A 22,613-nucleotide genomic window follows, 5' to 3' on the forward strand; every position below is an offset into this window, starting at 1 on the left:
TCATCCGGTGGCCCTGCGAGTTAAGGTCCTTGATTGCTACCTGAAGTAATCATTTGAACAGAAGTTTATAGCTTTGATTCTACAGAGAATTATGATGTAATTAGGTGAAAAGTTTAACGGCCTTTTACAGCGAACATGTGAGGTAGTTGAAAAGTTTTAAAATTTACTCAAATTTAAAAGAATATATGCCATTTCTTAAACGATTGATTTAGTGAACTCTTGATGTAGTATTTTTTGTTTAAAAATGAGTCATCAGAGAATGAGATGAATAGGGAGCGGCAATCGCATTTAATTTGTAAATTTCATATATATGAAAATCAAAAGCATGTTTGGAAGGGTATTGCAATGACGCCACATTTCAATATCAAGCTTGAATCACTGGTTTTACTTCGCTTATAAACGAACGTCTTAGAAACAGTTGTTACTGCAAATTAATTCCGAATATTATACGTTATATGCTCCGCATTCAATATTTCGAGTATTTGCGTTATCATTTTGTATATGCAAAAATCACAGCGTTGATAATGTTCAATCAATTACCTACATTCCGCAGTCAAGTTTGCAGATTAGTTGAGAAAGTCATCGAACGAAATGAACCTTCAAATAGCAAAAAACACACTTTTTCATATAGGATTCCGATATGATTTCGCAAGATCACACAAAAGATAAGCACATTCACACTCACAGCGATGGGTGCGTAAAACAGATAACTAAGACTGGATGCCAAAAGTAAAATTCTTCCACAAATTGCATCTAACCGATATTTGATTTGCCTATATACGCATCGAAAGTATGTAAAAACGATTGACAATCGGCCCCGTGCGGCTCATTTGAATCGACTTATTGGAGATAACTGTATTTCGACGGGAATTGCCCAATCAAAACGATGCTACTTTCAATGTCTTGATAAGGCCACGCTGATATGATGTATCGAATGTATATAATTTGAATGTCTAATTTTTTTAGGCCATTTGTTCTGTTTTTCTCCGGAGATCAGCCGATGAGCATGGCGATCACAGTCACGTTACTGCTTTTTGCTGCGGCCATCTATGAAGGTAGTGATTTTCGAGGTTATATCGTTACTGATTTAAAATAAAATTTCTTGGAATATTCTAGTGAATTCACAACTAGTGTGCTACCAGTGTGTGGACTGTGATGTGAACCCTCCAATAGCAGTAGTGTGCCAAGATAGCTATCCTACATCTGCGACACCAACTTTGCCAACTAGTCCTGATACAACGTATTCAACTGATATAACGCCTACTTTGCCGACAAGTCCTGATACAACTTTTTCAACGGATATAACTCCAACATTGCCAACGAGTCCCGATCCTACATGTGCAACGTGTGGTCCAACTGAAGAAACGACTCCAGAGTTTACACCAACACTGCCAACCAGTCCTGAGCCTACTTGTGCAACATGCGGCCCAGAAACTGACACAACACCTATATTTACTCCAACTTTGCCCACAAGCCCGGAACCAACCTGTGCTACATGTGGTACACCTCCAGAAACCACTCCGGAGTTCACACCGACCTTACCCACCGGTCCAGAACTAACAACGGCAGAGCCTACCAGCCCTAATACAATATGTCCTACATGTGCACCCGCTACCACGCAAGAATTCACACCAACACTACCCACCAGCCCGGCACCGACTTGTGCTACGTGTGCCACCTCGTTGAACACAGTCACTGTACCGATCACAAGCCTAACGGATTCAACGATCCTCACACCACCCCTTACCACTAGTCCGGGCCCAACATCATCCCAAATTACGACCATTTGGCCGGGCCAGACAGGCATTTGGCCTACCCCGTCGCTTACACCCCCGAGTGCCAGCTGGCCTACGGTGACCCTTACGAACCCGACGGGAACGTTCCCAACGGTACTGACCACCTTCGCCACCGGCGGCAAAAAACACCTACCGATGCCGTTTTACATATGCTTCTCGACGGAACGAATTGGTAAGTACGTAATAGATTTAGCGGGATAACATCAACTGGGTGTAAAAAGAAACCTAAATCTTAGGGAAATCTAAACTTGTGAAGCCCGTAATAAAAACAGGAAGCCATGAAAATCCCTTTTCCAAGATGTACTTTTTCATAGAGCCTTGTCCCATCCAACCTTATTTTGGTATATTTCGTGATATTTTTTAAATAAAGCTAGTTGATCGATTTAGTGTATAATTTTCCTGGATTTAATTTTCTGGCAAACGTTGAGACAAATATTTCAATCCACTTAGTGGTACAATTATTACTTTCGCATTTAGCACTAAGAATTAAGGGATAATTTCAATTTAATTTTTGCCTTTCTCGTATAAAGAAAGACTATGGAATCACTCCAAAAATCGATTTTCCAACGGAGGGCCGAGTGTTATATACCATTCGATTCAGTTCGTCAAGATCAAAAAAATGCAGGGTAGATGTGTGAATGTATGTGTGTCTGTATGTGTGTGTCAAATAATGTCACTCAATTTTCTCAGAGATGGTTGGACCGATTTCAACAGACCTAATTTCCAATGAACGGTGTGACGCTCCCATAAGACGCTATTGCATTTTTAGTTGATTGAAATTCCGGATCCGGAGTTACGGGTTGAAGAGTGCAGTCACACAGCAATTTCTCTTGTAAACTGGTAACCCTATTATGTCCGAATGATGTAATACATATTCAAATACGTTCAACATTACTTAGATTTGCGGTTCTAGATCACTAATGACCAATTAAAGTAGCTTTCACCACATTGGCCACCTGTGACGGATCTTGATGACCCCGGGGAACTCATCAAGTTCCCGAGCTAATGTTACACCTATTTCCCAGCAAACTCTTAACCGATTTTTACAAACAAATGAAGGATATAATACTCCTAATGACTGCTATTGACCTTCCGGCACCCGCGCTAGTGCACTGAGTGCACGCTGCTCTGAAAATCTAGCGAACTTGCCTTAGGGCACCAGCGGGTGCTCGTCCAGTGAGCCATTTGCGCGACTTCCGGAGGGTTAAATTTCATTAAGTTCTGATTTTTGGTTCCGGAGTTATAGGTTAGTTATTGTAGTCACAAACGAATTTCTTATATAAGCCGGTACAAACGTAATATCTCGTTCAATATAACATTGTAGAAATGTCTATTACATTAAGCATGCATAAGTTCACGACTGTCACGAACCTGATTTGAAACATATCGACGTTGACACACTTGATACAAACAAAAATAAAATATTAAATTAGTTTAATCAGCGTGAGTTCAATGTTGTCATATTTTGAAATGCGGTGGGGAAGGGAAGGCGTATTATTAGTGGGAGCGGGAGGATGTGTCGGGAACCACCTAAAACTTATTTTGGTATACGGGGTGAATGAAGGGAATGCAGGTGTGAGGTTGGTTTCAAAGGGGGCGTGGTGAGAGGGGGGATATTTAACCTATGAGGTATAACGGTTATACCGGTTTATATGTGAAATTCCTATGTGACCGCAATAACTAACCTGTAGCTCCGGAACCAAAAGTCAGAACCGAATGAAATTCAATAGCAGTCAATGGAAGTATTACACCTTTCATTTGAACTCACGTTTGTAAAAATCGGTTAAGAGTTTGCTAGAAAATATGTGTGACATTAACTTAGGAACTTGGCGAGTTCCCCGGGGGTATCAAGAATCGTCATAGGTGGCCAATGTGGTCAAAGCTACTTTTATCGGTCAATAGTAATCTAGACCTGCGAATCCAAGTAATGTTGAACGTGTTTAAATACGTATAACATCATTCGGACATCATAGGGCTACCAGTTAATTAGGGAAATCGCTCTGTGACCGCTCTCTTCAACCCATAACTCCGGAACTGGAAGTCCGATCAACTAAACATTCAATAGCGTCTTATGGGAGTGTTGTACAGTTCATTTGAAACTTTCTTTATATGAGAAAGGCAAAACATATTCACAATATAATTTGAACCAACATCAAAAACTATATTTGCAAAAGTACGGTGTGGATTTGCAGAAATTGAGAAATTTTGAGTCTCTACGCATCGCTCGATCGAGATAGAAGTGTTTTGTTTTCGGTCTGTTGGAAAAAGAACAGTGCAGTAATCCGCGTTCAAGGTTATTTTGCCATTCTCTGCCTCTTCGAGGTTTGGACTTTTATTTTCTTTTGTGCGTGTGTTAACCGTTAGGCCACATTCCTCAACCTTTTGTTCGTAAAGCGAGGATTGAACAATAACCAGCTATTTAAGCTGGACTGGTGCGTCGTGGGAAACGAGTATACAGATAAGTGAAATCTACCTTTTTGATACATTTACGGCTTTTTCCCGTCTGCGCGGGTGCTGACCCCGTGCGTTGACGGTGTCGATGGCTTCCTCCCCGGATGGCCAAATGGAGATCGAATCGACTCCTAAGGCTCTCCCCCGACCCAAACAATATCCAGAGCTCTCGACCGGTCCCTTTGTGGTCTTCTTTCGGCCCAAAACAAAATCGCTGAATCTATTACAGATTTCAAAAGACCTGACGGAACGGTTCTCGGCTGTGATCGAAATAAAAAAGGTCCGCTCAGACAGGCTGAGGGTCGTGCTGACTAACTCAAAGCAGGCAAACGATATTGCTTGCTGCGAGCACTTTACGAAGGACTATCACGTGTATATTCCAGCTGTGAAAGTACAGTCTGAAGGCGTTGTCACCGATGACAGTTTGACATGCGAGGATCTGCTGCAGTACGGGGTTGGCCGTTTCAGAGACCGCTTACTTCAGCCAGTGAAAATACTCGAGTGCAAGCGTTTGCACTCAGTAGTAGTCGCGGGGGATGGTTCAAAAACGTACCCCCAATCAAACTCTTATCGGTTGACCTTCGCTGGTACCGCTTTGCCAAATTACGTCCTCTTGCACAAGGTTCGTCTGCCTGTGCGTCTGTTTGTGCCGCGGGTCATGAATTGCACAAAGTGTAAACAATTGGGTCACACAGCCACCCATTGTAGCAATAAGGCCCGCTGTGGAAAATGCGGGGAGAATCATCTAGATGATTCGTGCAGTAAGAATGCTGAGAAGTGTCCTTACTGTGCAGAGAATCTGCATGATATCTCGGCATGTCCCGCGTACAAACTACGCGGGGATAAACTAAAACGTTCCCTTGCTGGACGATCCGAACGTTCTTTCGCAGAAATGCTAAAGAAAGCTACACCACCAACCTCAACAAACATCTATGCTCACTTGCCTCCTATCGAGGGCGAGGCTGATGACCCACAAGAGGGAACATCTACTAGGGCGCCTAGAAGTTATAGGAAGAGGAGGAACATTTCCTCTCCTAAAGTTCGTTGTAAAGGCCAGAAGGTATCCCTTGACGGGACTCAGAAAGTCACATCTATTGGAAGTGTTGCAACCAAACCGAAGCAATTAGCTCCTGGTCTCGGAGGAATAAACTCAGAGAAGGAGTTCCCAGCACTTCCCGGAACATCAAAAATCCCAAGTGTTCCTCTGTTTCAGTTCGAGAATAATCGCGGCACTGGAATTATCAAACTCTCGGACATTGTGGACTGGATAATAAAAACATTCAATATAACTGATCCTATTAAAAGTCTTATGTTAGCTTTTCTCCCTACAGTAAGAACATTTTTGAAGCAGTTGACTGCTAAATGGCCCCTCCTTTCAGCGATTGTATCCTTCGATGGCTAACTCATCGAACGAGGTCACGGATTTGATCACTGTTCTACAGTGGAATTGCAGAAGTATCATCCCGAAAATCGATTCCTTCAAAATTTTAATAAATAATTTGAGTTGCGATGCATTTGCATTATGTGAAACTTGGTTAACTTCCGACATAGATCTCAACTTCCACGACTTTAATATTATTCGCCTGGATCGAGACACCCCCTATGGAGGAGTGCTTTTGGGGATCAAAAAGCGCTATTCCTTCTACAGAATTAACCTTCCCTCGATAACAGGTATTGAAGTTGTCGCTTGTCAAGTAACAACCAAAGGCAAAGATCTTTGCATAGCTTCCATATATATTCCCCCCAACACCGCGATTGGGCATCGCCGGCTACATGACATCATAGAATCCCTGCCTGCACCGCGACTAGTTTTAGGCGACTTTAACTCTCACGGTACGGAATGGGGTTGCCTTTATGATGATAACCGTTCCTCTTTAATTCACAATATTTGCGACAACTTCAACATGGCAATTCTAAACACGGGTGAAATGACACGGATTCCTCCCCCACCAGCGCGCCCAAGCGCATTAGATTTATCCCTTTGCTCGACCTCGCTAAAGTTAGAATGCGCGTGGAAGGTAATCCCTGATCCCCACGGTAGCGACCATCTGCCGATCGTAGTCTCAATCAATAACGGCTCAAGGCCATTGGAAACAATCAATATTTCGTATGACCTCACACGAAATATCGATTGGAAGAGCTATGCTGCCGCGATATCGGACAACATCGAATCTACTCAAGAACTTCCTCCGGAGGAAGAGTACAGCTTTTTGGCTGGCTTGATTCTCGACAGCGCGAATCAAGCTCAGACTAAGCCAGTACCCGGCGCGAACATACAAAAACGTTCTCCCAATCCCTGGTGGGATAAAGAGTGCTCAGACGTGTACGCAGAGAAGGCCGCCGCGTTTAAGACCTTCCGGAACGACGGGTTACCCGCTAGTTTCCGACAGTACGCGACGTTAGACAAGCGAATGAAGAGTTTGATGAAAGCCAAAAAACGCGGTTATTGGCGCCGGTTCGTCGACGGATTAACGAGAGAAACATCGATGAGCACTCTTTGGGGAACAGCCCGACGTATGCGAAATCGAAACAGTACTAATGAGAGCGTGGAATATTCAAACCGTTGGATATTCGATTTCGCCAAGAAGGTTTGTCCGGATTCCGCCCCGGCACAGAAGATCTACCGCGCCGCGTCCCGTCACGATAACGCGAACGAAACACCTTTTTCGATGGTGGAGTTCTCACTTGCTCTCTTGTCGTGTAACAATAAAGCTCCAGGGCCAGACAGAATCAAATTCAACTTGTTGAAGAATTTGCCAGACTCTGCCAAGAGACGCTTGTTGAACTTATTTAATAAGTTTCTTGAGGCTAACATTGTCCCACACGATTGGAGGCAAGTGAAGGTCATCGCCATCCAAAAACCAGGAAAACCAGCCTCCGACCACAATTCGTATCGACCGATCGCAATGCTATCTTGTATCCGAAAGTTGTTCGAGAAAATGATCCTATCCCGCCTCGACAATTGGGTCGAAGCAAATGGCTTACTGTCAGATACACAATTTGGCTTTCGCAAAGGCAAAGGGACGAACGATTGTCTTGCGTTGCTCTCAACCGAAATTCAAATGGCCTATGCTAGTAAAGAGCAGATGGCATCAGTGTTCCTAGATATAAAGGGGGCTTTTGATTCAGTTTCTATCAACATTCTTTCAGAGAAGCGACATTGATGAATGTCTTGACAATTCCTGCACGTTAAGACAACTTGCAGACGATGGCGTGGTGTCTGTTACGGGACCCAAAGCTGTCGATCTACAAGGACCATTACAGAATACCTTGGACAATTTGTCTGCATGGGCTATTAAGCTGGGTATCGAATTCTCCACGGAGAAAACTGAGCTAGTTGTATTTTCTAGGAAGCGTGAACCAGCACAACTACAGCTTCTATTAATGGGTCAAACTATAGCTCAGGTCTTCACAGTAAAATATCTAGGGGTCTGGTTCGACTCGAAAGGTACTTGGGGATGCCATATTCGGTATCTGAAACAGAAATGCCAGCAAAGGATCAACTTTCTTCGTACAGTAACCGGAACATGGTGGGGTGCCCACCCAGGAGACCTAATTAGGTTGTATCAAACAACGATACTGTCGGTACTGGAATACGGATGCTTCTGCTTTCGATCCGCCGCGAATATACATTTCATCAAACTCGAAAGAATTCAGTATCGTTGTTTGCGTATCGCCTTAGGGTGCATGCAGTCGACCCATACGATGAGTCTCGAAGTCCTGTCGGGCGTTCTCCCGCTGAAAAATCGATTTTGGGAACTCTCATATCGATTGCTCATTCGATGCGATATCTTGAACCCGTTGGTGATTGAAAATTTCGAAAGGCTTGTTGAGCTCAATTCTCAGACCCGTTTTATGTCCCTGTACTTTGACTACATGGCGCAAAATATTAATCCTTCTTCTTACAATCCCAACCGTGTGCATTTCATAAATACTTCTGAATCTACTGTTTTCTTCGACACATCCATGAAAGATGAGATTATTGGAATTCCGGACCATATACGCCCACAAGTGGTTCCAAATATTTTTTATAATAAATTCCGAGAAGTCGACTGTTCTAAGATGTTTTATACTGACGGATCAAGCCTCGAAGGGTCCACTGGCTTCGGTATTTTCAATCAAAAGTTCACCGCCTCCTACAAACTCAGTGACCCTGCTTCAGTTTACGCCGCAGAACTAGCTGCTATTCAGTATACCCTTGGAGTCATTGACACATTACCCGCAGACCATTACTTCATCGTCTCGGATAGTCTGAGTTCTATTGACGCTATTCGCTCGATGAAACATGGAAAGCATTCCTCGTATTTTTTGGGGAAAATACGGGAGCTACTGAGTGCTTTATCTGACAAATCTTTCCAGATTACCTTGGTGTGGGTCCCTTCTCATTGCTCCATTCCGGGCAATGAGAAGGCGGACTCCTTAGCTAAGGTGGGTGCCATTGAAGGTGACGTTTTTGAAAGACCAATTTGCTTCCACGAATTTTTCAGTATTACTCATCAGAGAACTCTCGAAAGTTGGCAAACCTCGTGGAGCAATGGGGAGCTAGGAAGGTGGCTACATTCGATAGTCCCTAAGGTATCGACGAAACCTTGGTTCAAGGGAATGGGTGTGGGTCGTGACTTCATTCGTGTGATGTCCCGACTCATGGCGAACCATTACACGCTGGATGCACATCTCCGACGTATTGGGCTCGTGGAGAGTGGTATCTGCGCTTGTGGCGACGGTTATCACGATATAGAGCACATAGTCTGGGCGTGCACCGAGTACAGTTCCGCCAGGTCTCGGCTTATGGACACCCTCCGGGCCCGAGGAAGACCACCCAACGTCCCGGTTCGAGATGTGTTGGCAAGCCGCGATGTCCTCTATATGTCCCTTATATACACCTTCATAAAAACCATCAATATCCAACTTTAACTGCCCCTTTTTCCTTATCATTCTCAGAAACGCTCTCTTCCACCTGTACCATACACCCACGATGGTTTGATGCGACTCCAAGGCGACACAAAACATCCCTGTCGAATGAGTCAACAAACACGAGACCTAAAGCACGAACATCACACGCACAATTCGAAATGTAGCCGATCAACATCTGAGCCGCAACCCCTGCCATCTCGAGAACGACCACCCGGCGTCCCAGTACATGATTCTTCCTGATGAAGACCACCCTGATTCTGTAATCCATCCGTTGATCTCCCGAAGTCTGAAACTGAAACAATGTTCTCCCCCTGCCATGTTTGTCCACCCTACTTCCCCTGACTCTTATACACAGAAGTAACACCCCTCCCCCCCCCCCCCCCCCCCCCAATATCTTCATGAAGCATTTAGCTCTTCTTGCCTTTTCTAGTTTTAACTATTATATTATATGATCTCGTTTAAAATGCCCAACTCTACTACCACGTAAAATAACTCTAATTAATGTCTCCGAATCTTTACAAAATTTAATCACGCCCTCTAATTATTTCTACTTTTAAGATAGTCGTAAAAATTTTCCCCCTTAGTTAAACATTTTTTGCTCCAATAATCTCATTGCTAAAAATGTCAAACCATATTGCCATAAAAACTAAATGACCCCTCTAATCTTACGAAAATTATACTACCCCCTTGTGTATATGTATAGCTATAAATTAGCCTTAGTTTAATTTCAAAAATCAATATGTAAGCCCCTAGTTTTAAGTAATTTAAAATGTGAAACAAAACAAAATTGGCACCTTTAAGCTAACGCAAACCTGCCTTATCAAATAAACGAATTGAAAAAAAAAAAATTGAGAAATTTTGCTGGCCAATATTCAACAGATGTACTTAGAAACAGCGTATTTCACTGAAAAAATGTTATCCCACATTCTACCGAATTTAGGGCTCTAACGATATCTAACGACGTGATGACCAAGCTGGAACTGTCTGTACATTATTGATACTCTTTTTCAGTATAAGGACTGTATCGAATATAAATTTACATACTTTTCTTTTACATCGTATAAAAATGAAGTTTTATTGTTTGTTTGAATAAAATTTTCTTCTTTTATTCTACGAGGTTGAACTTGAACATTATGAAGACTGTCTTTCTGAACAAAATCTATATCCTGATAGTTGCTTTGGTTCAGTGCTTCGACGCTGAATGCGGATACTATGCTTTTCATATATAAGTATAGTAAACTCCATATCTGAAAAATTTTCGGGTATTCCACACCTAAAAATTCAAAGTTTTTTTTTTATTCCAATTATACATTGCGGTGTACACTTAGTGGGAGAGGGAGATTTATTTTGAAGATTTTTAAACGGACTTGCCTATAATAAAAAATACACGGTAAATTTCAATTTTATGAATAAGAAAGGATACAGTCTTTTTTATGCGGTTTTTTATGCGACTTTTTTATGCGGATTTTCAAAGTTATGCGTTTTTTATGCGGATTTTCAAAGTTTTGCGGTTTTTTATGCAGCTTCCTTTTAATTTTTAGGGCATCACCAGAAGCGACTTTCATCGAAAGATAGATCCTCGTGAATGCACATGCTTAAACAAAAGATATAAAATGTTATTACTAGTCTTTGGGTTAAGAATATGAGAAGCATTATTGATCCAGTCAAAATAAAAACAGAAAATGACTGAATACCTTTTTACCTTTCTCATAATAAAACTTATGCAATCGGTCGGAATTTCGACTTTTTAACCGAGGCCCGCAGAGCCGAATCTCTTATACCATTCGACTCAGTTCGGCGAGATCGGAAAAAAAGTGCTCAGAGACTGTATTTTTTACTTTTTTTACTTGGTGGTAAAGCTTTTACGCCGACCCGGCACACGTTCAGTAGTTAGACCCTACTATCGATTTCGTCCATCGTGTGCCAGAGTAAGGGACTTTGAACAGAGAAGATAACTCTAAACCCTATTCCTCTAAATTCCACCAAGAAGTCCGACATTTGCCTGACCCCCCGAATTTCATTTGAATTGACTACTTCGGGGGGAGGCGTGCTAATGCACTTTACTTGATTACAGGTCTAGCTTGTCGTGCTAGATTTCGCTTGTCTCGTAACCGCCATATCAGTCCTGCGTGGCATGATATTCTACATGCCTTCCTCTCTACGTTGACCAGTTGGATGCCGTGGTTGATCCGGCGATACCGGTTGGAGGGTGGCTTCCGGTTCACTGTGTCCCAAATATCCTGGTGGTTTGTCGCGTTCGGTGCTACTAGGCGTAGTCCCCGACGGTGGAGCTAGCCTACCTCGTCGGAGAGTTCCCCGACGAACGAATGTCTCCTACAACCGTTGACGGACACGTTATTCTTCTTTAGATGCAGTCCGGCAGAATGCCAAGGTCAATCCAGCGATTCTCGGTGGAGGATTGCGTCCGGTTCACTGGTGCCCCGATGATTCAAGCCGGTGATTCGCTACGGACTACTCGGAATAGTCCCCGATGGTAGAATCTTCCTACTCCGACGAAGAGCCGGCAGTGGAAGATCTTCCAAAACCGATGCTACCCGGGCAGATGCCGAGGTCGGTCCTGCGATTCAGGGTGGAGGGTGACTTCCACTTGACAGGCGCCCCGACGAGCATCTGCCGGAGCAACTTCCCGATCTACTCGAACTAGTCCCCGCCGGTGGGCCTACTCCGACGGAGAAATTTCCCGACGTTGAAATTTCTCTCGAAATCGTTATCTCGATGCTGGTCTGATAGGTGCCGATGTCGGTCTTCCGATTCCGGGGAGTCATTAAGTGACTTTACGCTTGTCTGGACAAGCCGCAGACTCAGGTGATTCGCATTTAATGCCAAAAGATCCTGACTCCTGTGTTGCAGAAGAAAAAGAGTTAAGTAGCCGGAAATCTCTAAGCTTGCTCATATGACCCTACTCCACGCTTTTTTAAACTTTCTTACTTCAAATCCTTGCTCTTCCTTGAGTACCATGGCTCTTAATATTGAAAAATATTTCACACCTTATGTATTTTTTATGCGGATTTTCAAAATTATGCAGTTTTTTTATGCGGATTTTCAAAGTTATGCGGTTTTATTTTATGCGGATTTTCAAAGTTATGCGGTTTTTTATGCGGATTTTCAAAGTTTTTTTATGCGGATTTTTTTATGCGGTACGTATCCCCCGCATAAAAAAACTTCAGTGTATTTTGCAGAATCCCCTCTTACTCTTTTATTCCACATGTTCATCCTCACTCGCTATTCTAGAATGCTCTAGAACACTTCGATACAAGCATCATATATAAGAAGAATGTCTTCTAAGCTTTCATTTGGTAAGTGTTGAAGCGATACTCATTTCTTTTTTAATGAGAGACACAATGGATAGTAGAGTGGGACAGACGGTTACATGAAAAAATAAAATTTTGCTCCGAGTAACTTTTTGGGTCCCATTTAGCTACCAGAACAACTCTGCAAATTTTGAGCTCGATCGGTGAAACTATATTTTTGCGCCCACGGTTTAAAGTTTACATGAGATTTCGTATGGGGAAATTACCTTTTGCAAAATAATTATTCCAAAAGTCGCCCGTTACCTCTTAAACATAAATAGATGTCTGATCTTTGTAGGAAATTTTTCAATAAAATAAAGCCTCGAAGACTGCGAAACGATTTGACGCTTGTGAAAAAAGTTATTAAGCAAAAAACGACTGATGCTCTGAAGATTGTTGAAAATTTCAATTTTCATAGCATCACTACTACTGAGGGCATGTTCAGGAGTGTTTCATTTCTAGATTCATAATTTTGACAGTTCTATAATATAAAACTGAAAATTTGAAAACTAGAACTTGCTGTCCCCAGCAGCAGTTTTCGCGGGTGTTCCATTCAGTTTAAAATTTATGTCTCGCGATGCCTTTAGCGTTGCTGCATTCAAATTTATTTTTCCCCAGTCTATCGGGTCTAAGCGTCTGTGCTGAGTACTCCCCGTGTATTTAAAACGCAGTTCTAAATGTGTTTTAAAATCAGCAACAAATAGAACGCCGTCGTATAACAGTTTTAAATTTTAAAACAAAACTGTTCGAAATTACAAAACAAAACGCTCTGCTGCACCCAAAACGCGAACCGCATGAATTACATGCGAATAAGCATGATTCTAATGAGAATTTTGCATTGTAACTGGTATAATGCATATAAAGCGATATTGGTCCGGGACAAAAATGCATTAAGGCGATTACACCACAGAAACTTACACAAACCCACAGTTGAGAATGTATTAGTGAATTTAACGATATCGGAGCATTAGTATTAAAATGACTCCGCACTAATACACATGTAAAGGACATCTCCACTCGGATACATGTGTGCTCTGAAAATATTAATACACGCTCAAGGACCAGTTTCCATTTCGCCTTTCTACTGATCACATGCTGCATATTGGAGAGAACAGTTTATAGCGTCATCAAATTGGTGGGGTGTGGGTGATGATTTTGTTTTGATAATATGTTGAGCTTTCGGCGTTCTCTAAACCCTAAATTTACCAGCGATATGCGAGTTCTAGCCACTAGATAGGTTCATAAATAATGATTAATGATTATTTAAGCGCACTATACGCAGGAGAAAGTTACCTATATGGGAACATTGGGTTAACAAGTTAATTCAACATTTATCGGATAGAAGCCGTCCGCCAATCATTTCTGGCATTCCTCATATCAACAGTACTTTCAGGTGATATCATATCAGTATTTTGCAGTAAAAGTATCTAAATTTAAAGTATCATAAACTATAAGGGCAGTGATGACATGGTTTTGCACTTTTGAGTAGCAGTGGCACTGGCAGTTAATTTCAGTTTATATTATTTCCCTAACATGCGAATCTAGCGCACATCATCGCCCTGGGCAACGATCATCGCAAATCAATCTTCCACTCTTCTCTGAAGCACAGAATGAGAGAGCGATGATTTTACTGCAAAAACCATTCGCTATGCGAAAATAACAACGCGTATATCACACACTCTCGTGAACGTAAACTGTTCCCGTGTTTAGTGTGGTTGGAATTGAGTTGTTCGCAGACAAAGAAGCGTAACTGTGTATGAAGACAGAAGTTCTTACAAACACCACAGAGATATTCATGTATAGAATACACCACCTTTTTGGCAGACTCAGCAAGCAAAATCAACTAATACTTTTACATGCGGGCAGATAATATGGTAGCGTGTATTCTCAATCAATTTATTTCATCATGAATCAAGCGGTGTTGGTATAATGCAGTAGCTATGCTTGGTCTACAATGCGAAGAAAGCATGATTCTAATTCGGAATATGCACGAAAGGATGTAATGCCTTTTTTGCTTTGGGAAATTGTTTTGGGTGTACCAACACCGCTTGATTCATGATGAAATAAATTGATTGAGAATACACGCTACCATATTATCTGCCCGCATGTAAAAGTATTAGTTGATTTTGCTTGCTGAGTCTGCCAAAAAGGTGGTGTATTCTATACATGAATATCTCTGTGGTGTTTGTAAGAACTTCTGTCTTCATACACAGTTACGCTTCTTTGTCTGCGAACAACTCAATTCCAACCACACTAAACACGGGAACAGTTTACGTTCACGAGAGTGTGTGATATACGCGTTGTTATTTTCGCATAGCGAATGGTTTTTGCAGTAAAGTCATCGCTCTCTCATTCTGTGCTTCAGAGAAGAGTGGAAGATTGATTTGCGATGATCGTTGCCCAGGGCGATGATGTGCGCTAGATTCGCATGTTAGGGAAATAATATAAACTGAAATTAACTGCCAGTGCCACTGCTACTCAAAAGTGCAAAACCATGTCATCACTGCCCTTATAGTTTATGATACTTTAAATTTAGATACTTTTACTGCAAAATACTGATATGATATCACCTGAAAGTACTGTTGATATGAGAAATGCCAGAAATGATTGGCGGACGGCTTCTATCCGATAAATGTTGAATTAACTTGTTAACCCAATGTTCCCATATAGGTAACTTTCTCCTGCGTATAGTGCGCTTAAATAATCATTAATCATTATTTATGAACCTATCTAGTGGCTAGAACTCGCATATCGCTGGTAAATTTAGGGTTTAGAGAACGCCGAAAGCTCAACATATTATCAAAACAAAATCATCACCCACACCCCACCAATTTGATGACGCTATAAACTGTTCTCTCCAATATGCAGCATGTGATCAGTAGAAAGGCGAAATGGAAACTGGTCCTTGAGCGTGTATTAATATTTTCAGAGCACACATGTATCCGAGTGGAGATGTCCTTTACATGTGTATTAGTGCGGAGTCATTTTAATACTAATGCTCCGATATCGTTAAATTCACTAATACATTCTCAACTGTGGGTTTGTGTAAGTTTCTGTGGTGTAATCGCCTTAATGCATTTTTGTCCCGGACCAATATCGCTTTATATGCATTATACCAGTTACAATGCAAAATTCTCATTAGAATCATGCTTATTCGCATGTAATTCATGCGGTTCGCGTTTTGGGTGTATAATGCAGTAGCTATGCTTGGTCTACAATGCGAAGAAAGCATGATTCTAATTCGGAATATGCACGAAAGGATGTAATGCCTTTTTTGCTTTGGGAAATTGTTTTGGGTGTGGGGATGTGAATGTTTCAGTTCCAGTTCTATTTTGAAACTCCTATACAAAATAAAACGCTCCTGAACATGCCCTGATGGTCGAATTAAATACAAAAAATTTTAACTTTCACTTATTATGTACAAAAAAGCCTCAATTTATCCTTCAAAAGTCTTGTGAAGTGACCAAACGGTACAGATAATTGATTTCGACACATTAAGAGAAGATCAAAACAAAATTGTATATAATTGGACAACCAACAGCAGTGGTGCTAGAAAAAATGAATGTTTAATCAATCGTCAGATCATCGATCGGTTTCTGCTTAATTACTTTTTTCTCGAGCGTCGGATCGTTTCGTGGTCTTCGAGATTTTGTTTCTTTGTTAAATTTCCTGTAAAAGCCACATATTGATTTATTTTTCGCAAGCAATGGGCGACTTCTGAAGGAATTGTTTTGTGAAAGTTAACTTTCTCATACAAAATCCCATATAAACTTTAAATAGTGTGCACAAAAATATAGTTTCAGATATCGAGCTAAGAATTTGCACAGTTGTTCTAGGACCGAAATGGTACCTAAAAAGTTGCTCGGAGCAGGAATCTAATTTTTGTCCCACCCTAATGGATAGTTTTGTAGCAGTTTCGTAGCTAGTTCTTGTCGATTATGTACAGTTTGTATAATAATCCTACTCCCACTGCAGCTGGTTAATATATTCGTTAAATACTACGAAAACAAGTGTGCTCAAACTCTTAGCTGATCTACCACTAATTTTCACTTTTCTCTTTTCAGTTAACAACCGACTGACAACGGATCGAGGTTGTAGCATACGCGGTGCCTCGGCGGCAGAAACATGCACGGATATCAACAACAACCAGCAGTACGAACGATGCTCCCTTTGCTCCTGGAGTCTCTGTAATCGATAAATAGTGGTGATTGTGATGATAGAAAGAAAAATTTTTACATTGTGAGATAGATATTTGAAAATGTGATTAAATAGAAACGAATTGGTAGGCCCGGTAATAGATCAACTTCTACTTCCATAAAATTATTACCCTTGCAATTAATAGATTATAATTATTGCACAGTCAGAAGTCCATCGATGATGTGTGTAAATTTGTTCGATCCAAATAATGTCTGTATATGCCAAAAAGATTACTTCACATGCTGCCGAACAGAAATCACCGATATGTTATCTGTATATATTTACACTAATTATTGATATTTATGGAAGGCGGAATTTGATCGCATTTCTGGCGTGATTGCCATTTCTTCCGTCGCTTAACGAGTTGAGTTTATCAAATCAATATCGACTGGGATGACTAGATATTTCGGGTAAGAGTAAACCTTGAACCATTATTCAACGCAACGCGTAGCAAAGTTTTTGCGTTTTCAAAAGGCAGCCTTTTTTGAAGAAGCAAAGTTTTGTTCAGTTGCTGTTGTGCTATCTTAGCACTTCGATTTTTAAAATTTGCGATTGAATGTTTTTAAATTTATAAATGTTAAAAACATTGCGGAGAAGACAATCGATGCATCCAAGTTTTCTGTACTAATCTCTCGAGTTATGCGAAGATTGGTTGACTGTATTGACATTTTTTGCTTAAAATGCGAAGTCGCTGGAATGCGAGTTAAAAGTCGTCGTTGTTGTGCTATCTTATGACAAACACCATTTTGGGATAGACTGAGTTAGATATATAGTGGTACTGAATTTTAAAATCTCTGCAAGGTGGCATTTTCAGAATTTTAAAACAAAAAAAAAGTTGATATGAGAAATAATCTTCTTCGAATACCTTTCAAAATGAAACAAGTCGTCCGGAAATCGAATAAAAATTGAAAGAGTTGTATTTGATTTGAACATATATACTGTTGCTTAGGAAATAAAAATCTTTAGAATTGCCTGAGACAGCAGCGCTTAATTTACTGTTAAAAAATTATTCGCGGTGATCTCGAAATTTGGAGAAGTCAATACATTTAAAATTACGGCCTTCGATAACTGTGTGAAGAGTTGAACCAAGCTTCTCATACATAATGGGTGTGGTCCACATCTGAATTATTACCCAACGACTCCAAGAACCATCAGAATTGGTCAATGCACTTTAAGAATTGTTTTGATCATAATAGTGATTTGGTCAGTGCCGTCTTTTATTTAATGTATTATGAAAGATATTAAGAATACGGTAAATAATCTAACACTGTCGTTCCCCTTGGTCGATCGGTATTTAAGTCCTACTGTATTAAACAACAGTAATTTATTTTTACTGCTTCCACGCTTATTCATGTGATGCGGAACAGTTTTTCATTGATATTTCCTTGATCTATTTATAAATCTAATGATTGGAGATAATGCCTAAACGTCAATACGATATTTCTCAAGACATTAAACCACAGTCTAAACAGTTTAGAAGGATTAAAAGGCGATTGGGTGAAACACATCGCTGCGGTAAATCCTGATAAGGTTTGATAAAATTCACATGAACTTGGAAGCGCAATATACCCACCAGGGAACCCCCTGTTGTATACTTCTACATTTGAGCATTTTAGAGCCAGTGCTAGACATTTTACATATCTTATACTTTTTCAAAGGATGTCTAGTGAATCGCCTACAGTATGGAAGATTTCTGGATTTATTGCATTTACAGTCATTTTTATCAATTTGAAAGGAATTAGAGGTAAGCTTGACACTATGATTAAGGCAAACGCCGCACACGACTTTTCCTAGAAAAGAAATTATGAATCACTAGGATATGGATTTGAACCTGCTTTTCAGTTTTATCACAACAGAACACAACACAACGAACAGATTAACGGACTACTCTGCATTACGACCGATTGCATCTTCGAATGTAAGTCAAGTCCAACCGAACAACATTCGTATAAAAATTCAATCTGTCAACATTCAGAAAAAGGCGGTAAATGTTCAGCTGTGCTACGAAAAGCGTTTGTTCATGATGAAAATCAATTTCCTTTTAAACACGACTGGATGTTATATTTGAGGAACACTCCGGGGTGAATGTTTCTGTGTACTTTGGGACCATTCATAAATTACGTAACGCTTTTAGGGGGGAGGGGGTACGACAAGTTGTGACAAGTTGTGACATAGGGGGGAGGGGGTGTTAACTAGATCGTTACGTAACATGTTTTCATCGAAGAAAAAAAAATTTTCCTTGGAATTTGTTACGTAACAGGGGAGGGGAGGATGGAAACATTTGTGACGATTTGTTACACAGGGGGAGGGGGGAGTCAATTTTGGGCAATTTTTGCGTTACGTAATTTATGAATGGTCCCCTTTCAAAACTGTCATTTGTTGTTGCTGAAGAAACATGCGGGTCTGAGTTATTTCATCGAACTGGTCATTTAGCCTAAAGCTTTTTTACCGAATTTAGTTAGTTGTGTGGTATTTGTCATATAGGCGAATTTAGTTAGTTGTGTGGTATTTGCACACAAAGTTTTAAACTATAGCTATTATTTGTTTTTTTTATTTCAATTATAGAGGTTTTAACCTTAAGGTCATTCGCCTCTTCGGGTTAGAAAAATCTCTTAGGAAAAATTTCTAACCCTATGTGCGGGGTCGGGACTCGAACCCAGGTGCGCTGCGTACAAGGCAACCGATTTACCAATACGCTACGCCTCCCTCCCCTTATCTGTTTTTCTTACATTTCGAGCAAAGAACATTACATTTCTTGACTTGTGAAATTCGTTCACAAGATGTCATTTTCATTCAAAATATTAAAAGGCGCTGGCAGTAGTGGCTATTAAACACGACAATTAAGCTTTCATGCGGGATTAAAGTTGCCTATTGATTGCTGATACAGATTTTCTGATTCTTAATCAACCTTTGTCGGCGTTATAAGCTGATCAATGTGGACATCGAGGATATAGCGTATGGAATCCATTTTTACCCTACTCATTTTATCACTCTACTAAATTGAAACCGATAGTTAAAGTGTAGCGGTTTGCAATTTTTGCTCAGTTCAAATCAGATTAGTTGGTAGTTTAGTTTAAATTCACCCTCTGAATCACTGTCAAATAAGATAAAAAGTTTTTTTCCTATCTTGTGTCGTGTTAGAAGCATTCTAGTCAAACGATCCGGAACTTAATTCAGAATTTTGGTTGGTAACAGAAACCAGCAAGAATTCCGAAGTATATTCCATATTGACATGATCCAGTTCTTGGAGTTTAAAATGACTGAGTTGCCTCAAACTAGAATAGAACGGGAATCTATATTGATGAGACTTTTTCTAACAGAATTCGAAGTTGAATGTCGACGGGTTGCAAGTAGATTGCAGCTCACAAAAGCACAACAGACTCCGGATGAACTTCGCCCTACAATGCTTTTGTCAGAATACAGGCGGTATCCAGTCATGACGAAATTTGATTGAGTTTCAGCTACACCCCAGCAGATAGAGCTAGTGTGTAGAGGACTTATTTTCAATTTCAGCCGCAACGTCAAATTTCGAAATGCAGATTCGAAAGTGAAGCGATCCGGAAGATGGAAATGAACGGACTGGGAAATGCGATTTCTGTAAGTTTTCTAGCAGCGTTTCCGATTGCTACTTGCACTTGGTATATTAAAACTACAGATATATTTAATAGGAAGAATGAAGGATGCATGAACAATTTCAACCTCGCGATCGTAAGGTAGTGATTCTATGAAAAACTTATTCAATACTTTCGACCAGAAGTGTATCGTAGATACAGAATGACTCAGAATTGCATGGTGATTTGTGCCAAATGATAAGAGATTATCGTTTATGGATAAAAGGCGATGCGACTTTGTTTAACCAGTCAGTAGCAAACAGTGTAAGTGATGGTATCAATAAATCGCCTGATCAAATTGCATACTGCGACGAACATGGAAATTACCCTAACGTTGACGCTACTTATGCTACTAGCAGCTTGTGAGTGTTTATGATAACTGTGAAATAGTGGAAAGTGGGAATGGTAATAATGCATTAATTCATAATCGTTACAACAGCAAGTCACGCGCAGCTGCTCTGTTTCCATTGTGATGACTGTGAAAGCGGTACTGTTGCAGTGGAGGCCTGCAATTTCAATGACCCTGTTCAAACCACGAACGCACCGATTGAAACTACCACAGTAAACACTCCAACAGGAGATCCAGTATCTACGACATCTCCAGCTTTGGATACAACTACGTTGATCCCCGATACCACAACATCGGGCGATCCAATTTTGACACCACCAACAATACCAACTTGGACACCAACTCAGGGCAGTAGCTTGGCCACACCCCCGATCACACCACAATGGGGTTTCGAATCGCACAGTGGTCGCTTGATAATTCCACTTCCACCCCAGGACCAGACACCATATGTTTGTTCGATGGTGAAATTTGTTGGTAAGTTGAATTTACCCTATATATGATACGATGCAAAAACTGAATCTCTATCCTTTTCGCAGATGGTCAACGTGAGGTTGTGCGGAGAGGTTGCGCCCGCCTAGGACAAAACACAGAACAAACCTGTAGCGGTCTCTCTGGCAGCTCCCATCACACTCGGTGTACCGTTTGTATGACCCACCTTTGCAACAACGGAGTGTAATAGAACCGTCTACGATCAAAGTTTTTTTATATTTATTTATCTAATCATCTTTTTACGCCGGTCTCTTTTCATATGCTCGAAATAAGACAAAATATTTCCTGTTTGTCCTGTTTAACCATACGGGAATAACTTGCAAAATTTAGCATAAATTCACAACGAAGTTCCATTTTTTTAGTACATATATCGAATGTCACCATTACTAATCGCAAACAAAACCCTTCGATACGCTTAGTAGATTGCATTGCTGATAATGATGTTCAACTCTTCAGATAACTTTGGCATATTTATTCCAATTAGTAAGCCTAACATGTACAACAAAGTTTTGATAAACAATAGCTTAATATTCCTCGATCAATCGAATTCATCGACAGTAAATGTTACTCGCTATAATTATCAGACTGAACTTGTGGTCGTGTGATTATTACACGGTTATTTTGTATAGAAAAAATGTCAGACATATCGCTTGATATGGTTGAAAATAATTCCGACTCGATAACACAAGGAAACACCCATTGAAACCAATAAAATTAAATTAATTGTTCTAGCTTCCATGTGGTGTGGTGTGATTTGCGAAGAAAAAAGCAAAAAAAAAACAATGATTAATGGAATCATCATCGTAACCCACCCAATGATAAGCAAAAACACAGACATAAAATATATGGTATCTAGCAGGTGCAGTCATGTCAATACGCGCACTGAAAAACTACGCTCACATATCCCAACGGATCTTTAGTAGTTAATTTATATTACAAATGTATTTTAATATATTATTAATATTAAGCACGGCATAAAGGTACGTTACTGAAGAAACGACTTGTGTCCACTAAATCAATCTAAAGAAAAGAGAGTAAACTCTATTTAACAACTAGTCAATTTATCTCCGTGTTTCGGCATGTTTTCAAGTTCAGCGCGAGTTATATTTTGACTTTCAAAATAGCCACTTTAAACCTGAAGAAAGCATTTGTGGAGAGTACTGTTTTATTTGTTTATATCTTGTATACTAGTACAGATTTTTCGAAATTTATTGGTACAGATTCTGTACGGTACAGATTACAGAATTTTGTTAAAAAGTACAGAATGGTACAGATTTTTAGAGCTAAAATCGTGACACGAAATTTATGTTTGACATTTCCACATTTTGACATCCATATTGAGAAAGTGTGTACAGAACATACTAAAGATATCAGTGACTCAGCTTAGTTGGAATAAACGAAAAAATACAAGACAAGAATATACTTTAGGCAGAGAGAATTATCGCAGAAGAATTTACAATCCGGATGAAAGATAAACAGAGCTGTTGGATTATTA

The 22,613-nt window shown here is 40.4% G+C and overlaps 2 protein-coding genes across 2 annotated transcripts; both read left to right on the forward strand.

Moving 5' to 3' along the window:
- Positions 1-984: 984 nt before the first annotated feature.
- On the forward strand, positions 985-16,984 carry LOC131678711 (integumentary mucin A.1-like). The gene is made up of 3 exons (XM_058958987.1): positions 985-1,055; positions 1,117-1,968; positions 16,537-16,984. Exons 1-3 carry the CDS (start codon positions 1,001-1,003, stop codon positions 16,668-16,670), a joined length of 1,041 nt encoding a protein of 346 aa, XP_058814970.1. The 5' UTR covers positions 985-1,000; the 3' UTR covers positions 16,671-16,984.
- A 3,552-nt stretch (positions 16,985-20,536) lies between these two features.
- On the forward strand, positions 20,537-22,613 carry LOC131678716 (uncharacterized). Its single transcript, XM_058958990.1, has 3 exons — positions 20,537-20,642; positions 20,720-21,103; positions 21,166-22,613. The coding sequence occupies exons 1-3, from the start codon at positions 20,552-20,554 to the stop codon at positions 21,303-21,305; spliced, it is 615 nt and encodes a 204-aa protein (XP_058814973.1). The 5' UTR covers positions 20,537-20,551; the 3' UTR covers positions 21,306-22,613.

The sequence above is a fragment of the Topomyia yanbarensis genome, chromosome 2 (assembly GCF_030247195.1).
Source record: "Topomyia yanbarensis strain Yona2022 chromosome 2, ASM3024719v1, whole genome shotgun sequence".
NCBI lineage: Eukaryota > Metazoa > Arthropoda > Insecta > Diptera > Culicidae > Topomyia > Topomyia yanbarensis.

Coding starts and splice junctions, on each gene's coding strand:
- LOC131678711 (XM_058958987.1), top strand. CDS start 1,001: ATGAGCATGGCGATCACAGTCACGTTACTGCTTTTTGCTGCGGCCATC. Junction 1,056..1,116: donor TGCTGCGGCCATCTATGAAG/GTAGTGATTTTC, acceptor GGAATATTCTAG/TGAATTCACAACTAGTGTGC. Junction 1,969..16,536: donor CTTCTCGACGGAACGAATTG/GTAAGTACGTAA, acceptor TTCTCTTTTCAG/TTAACAACCGACTGACAACG.
- LOC131678716 (XM_058958990.1), top strand. CDS start 20,552: ATGGTATCAATAAATCGCCTGATCAAATTGCATACTGCGACGAACATG. Junction 20,643..20,719: donor ACTTATGCTACTAGCAGCTT/GTGAGTGTTTAT, acceptor TCGTTACAACAG/CAAGTCACGCGCAGCTGCTC. Junction 21,104..21,165: donor TTCGATGGTGAAATTTGTTG/GTAAGTTGAATT, acceptor TCCTTTTCGCAG/ATGGTCAACGTGAGGTTGTG.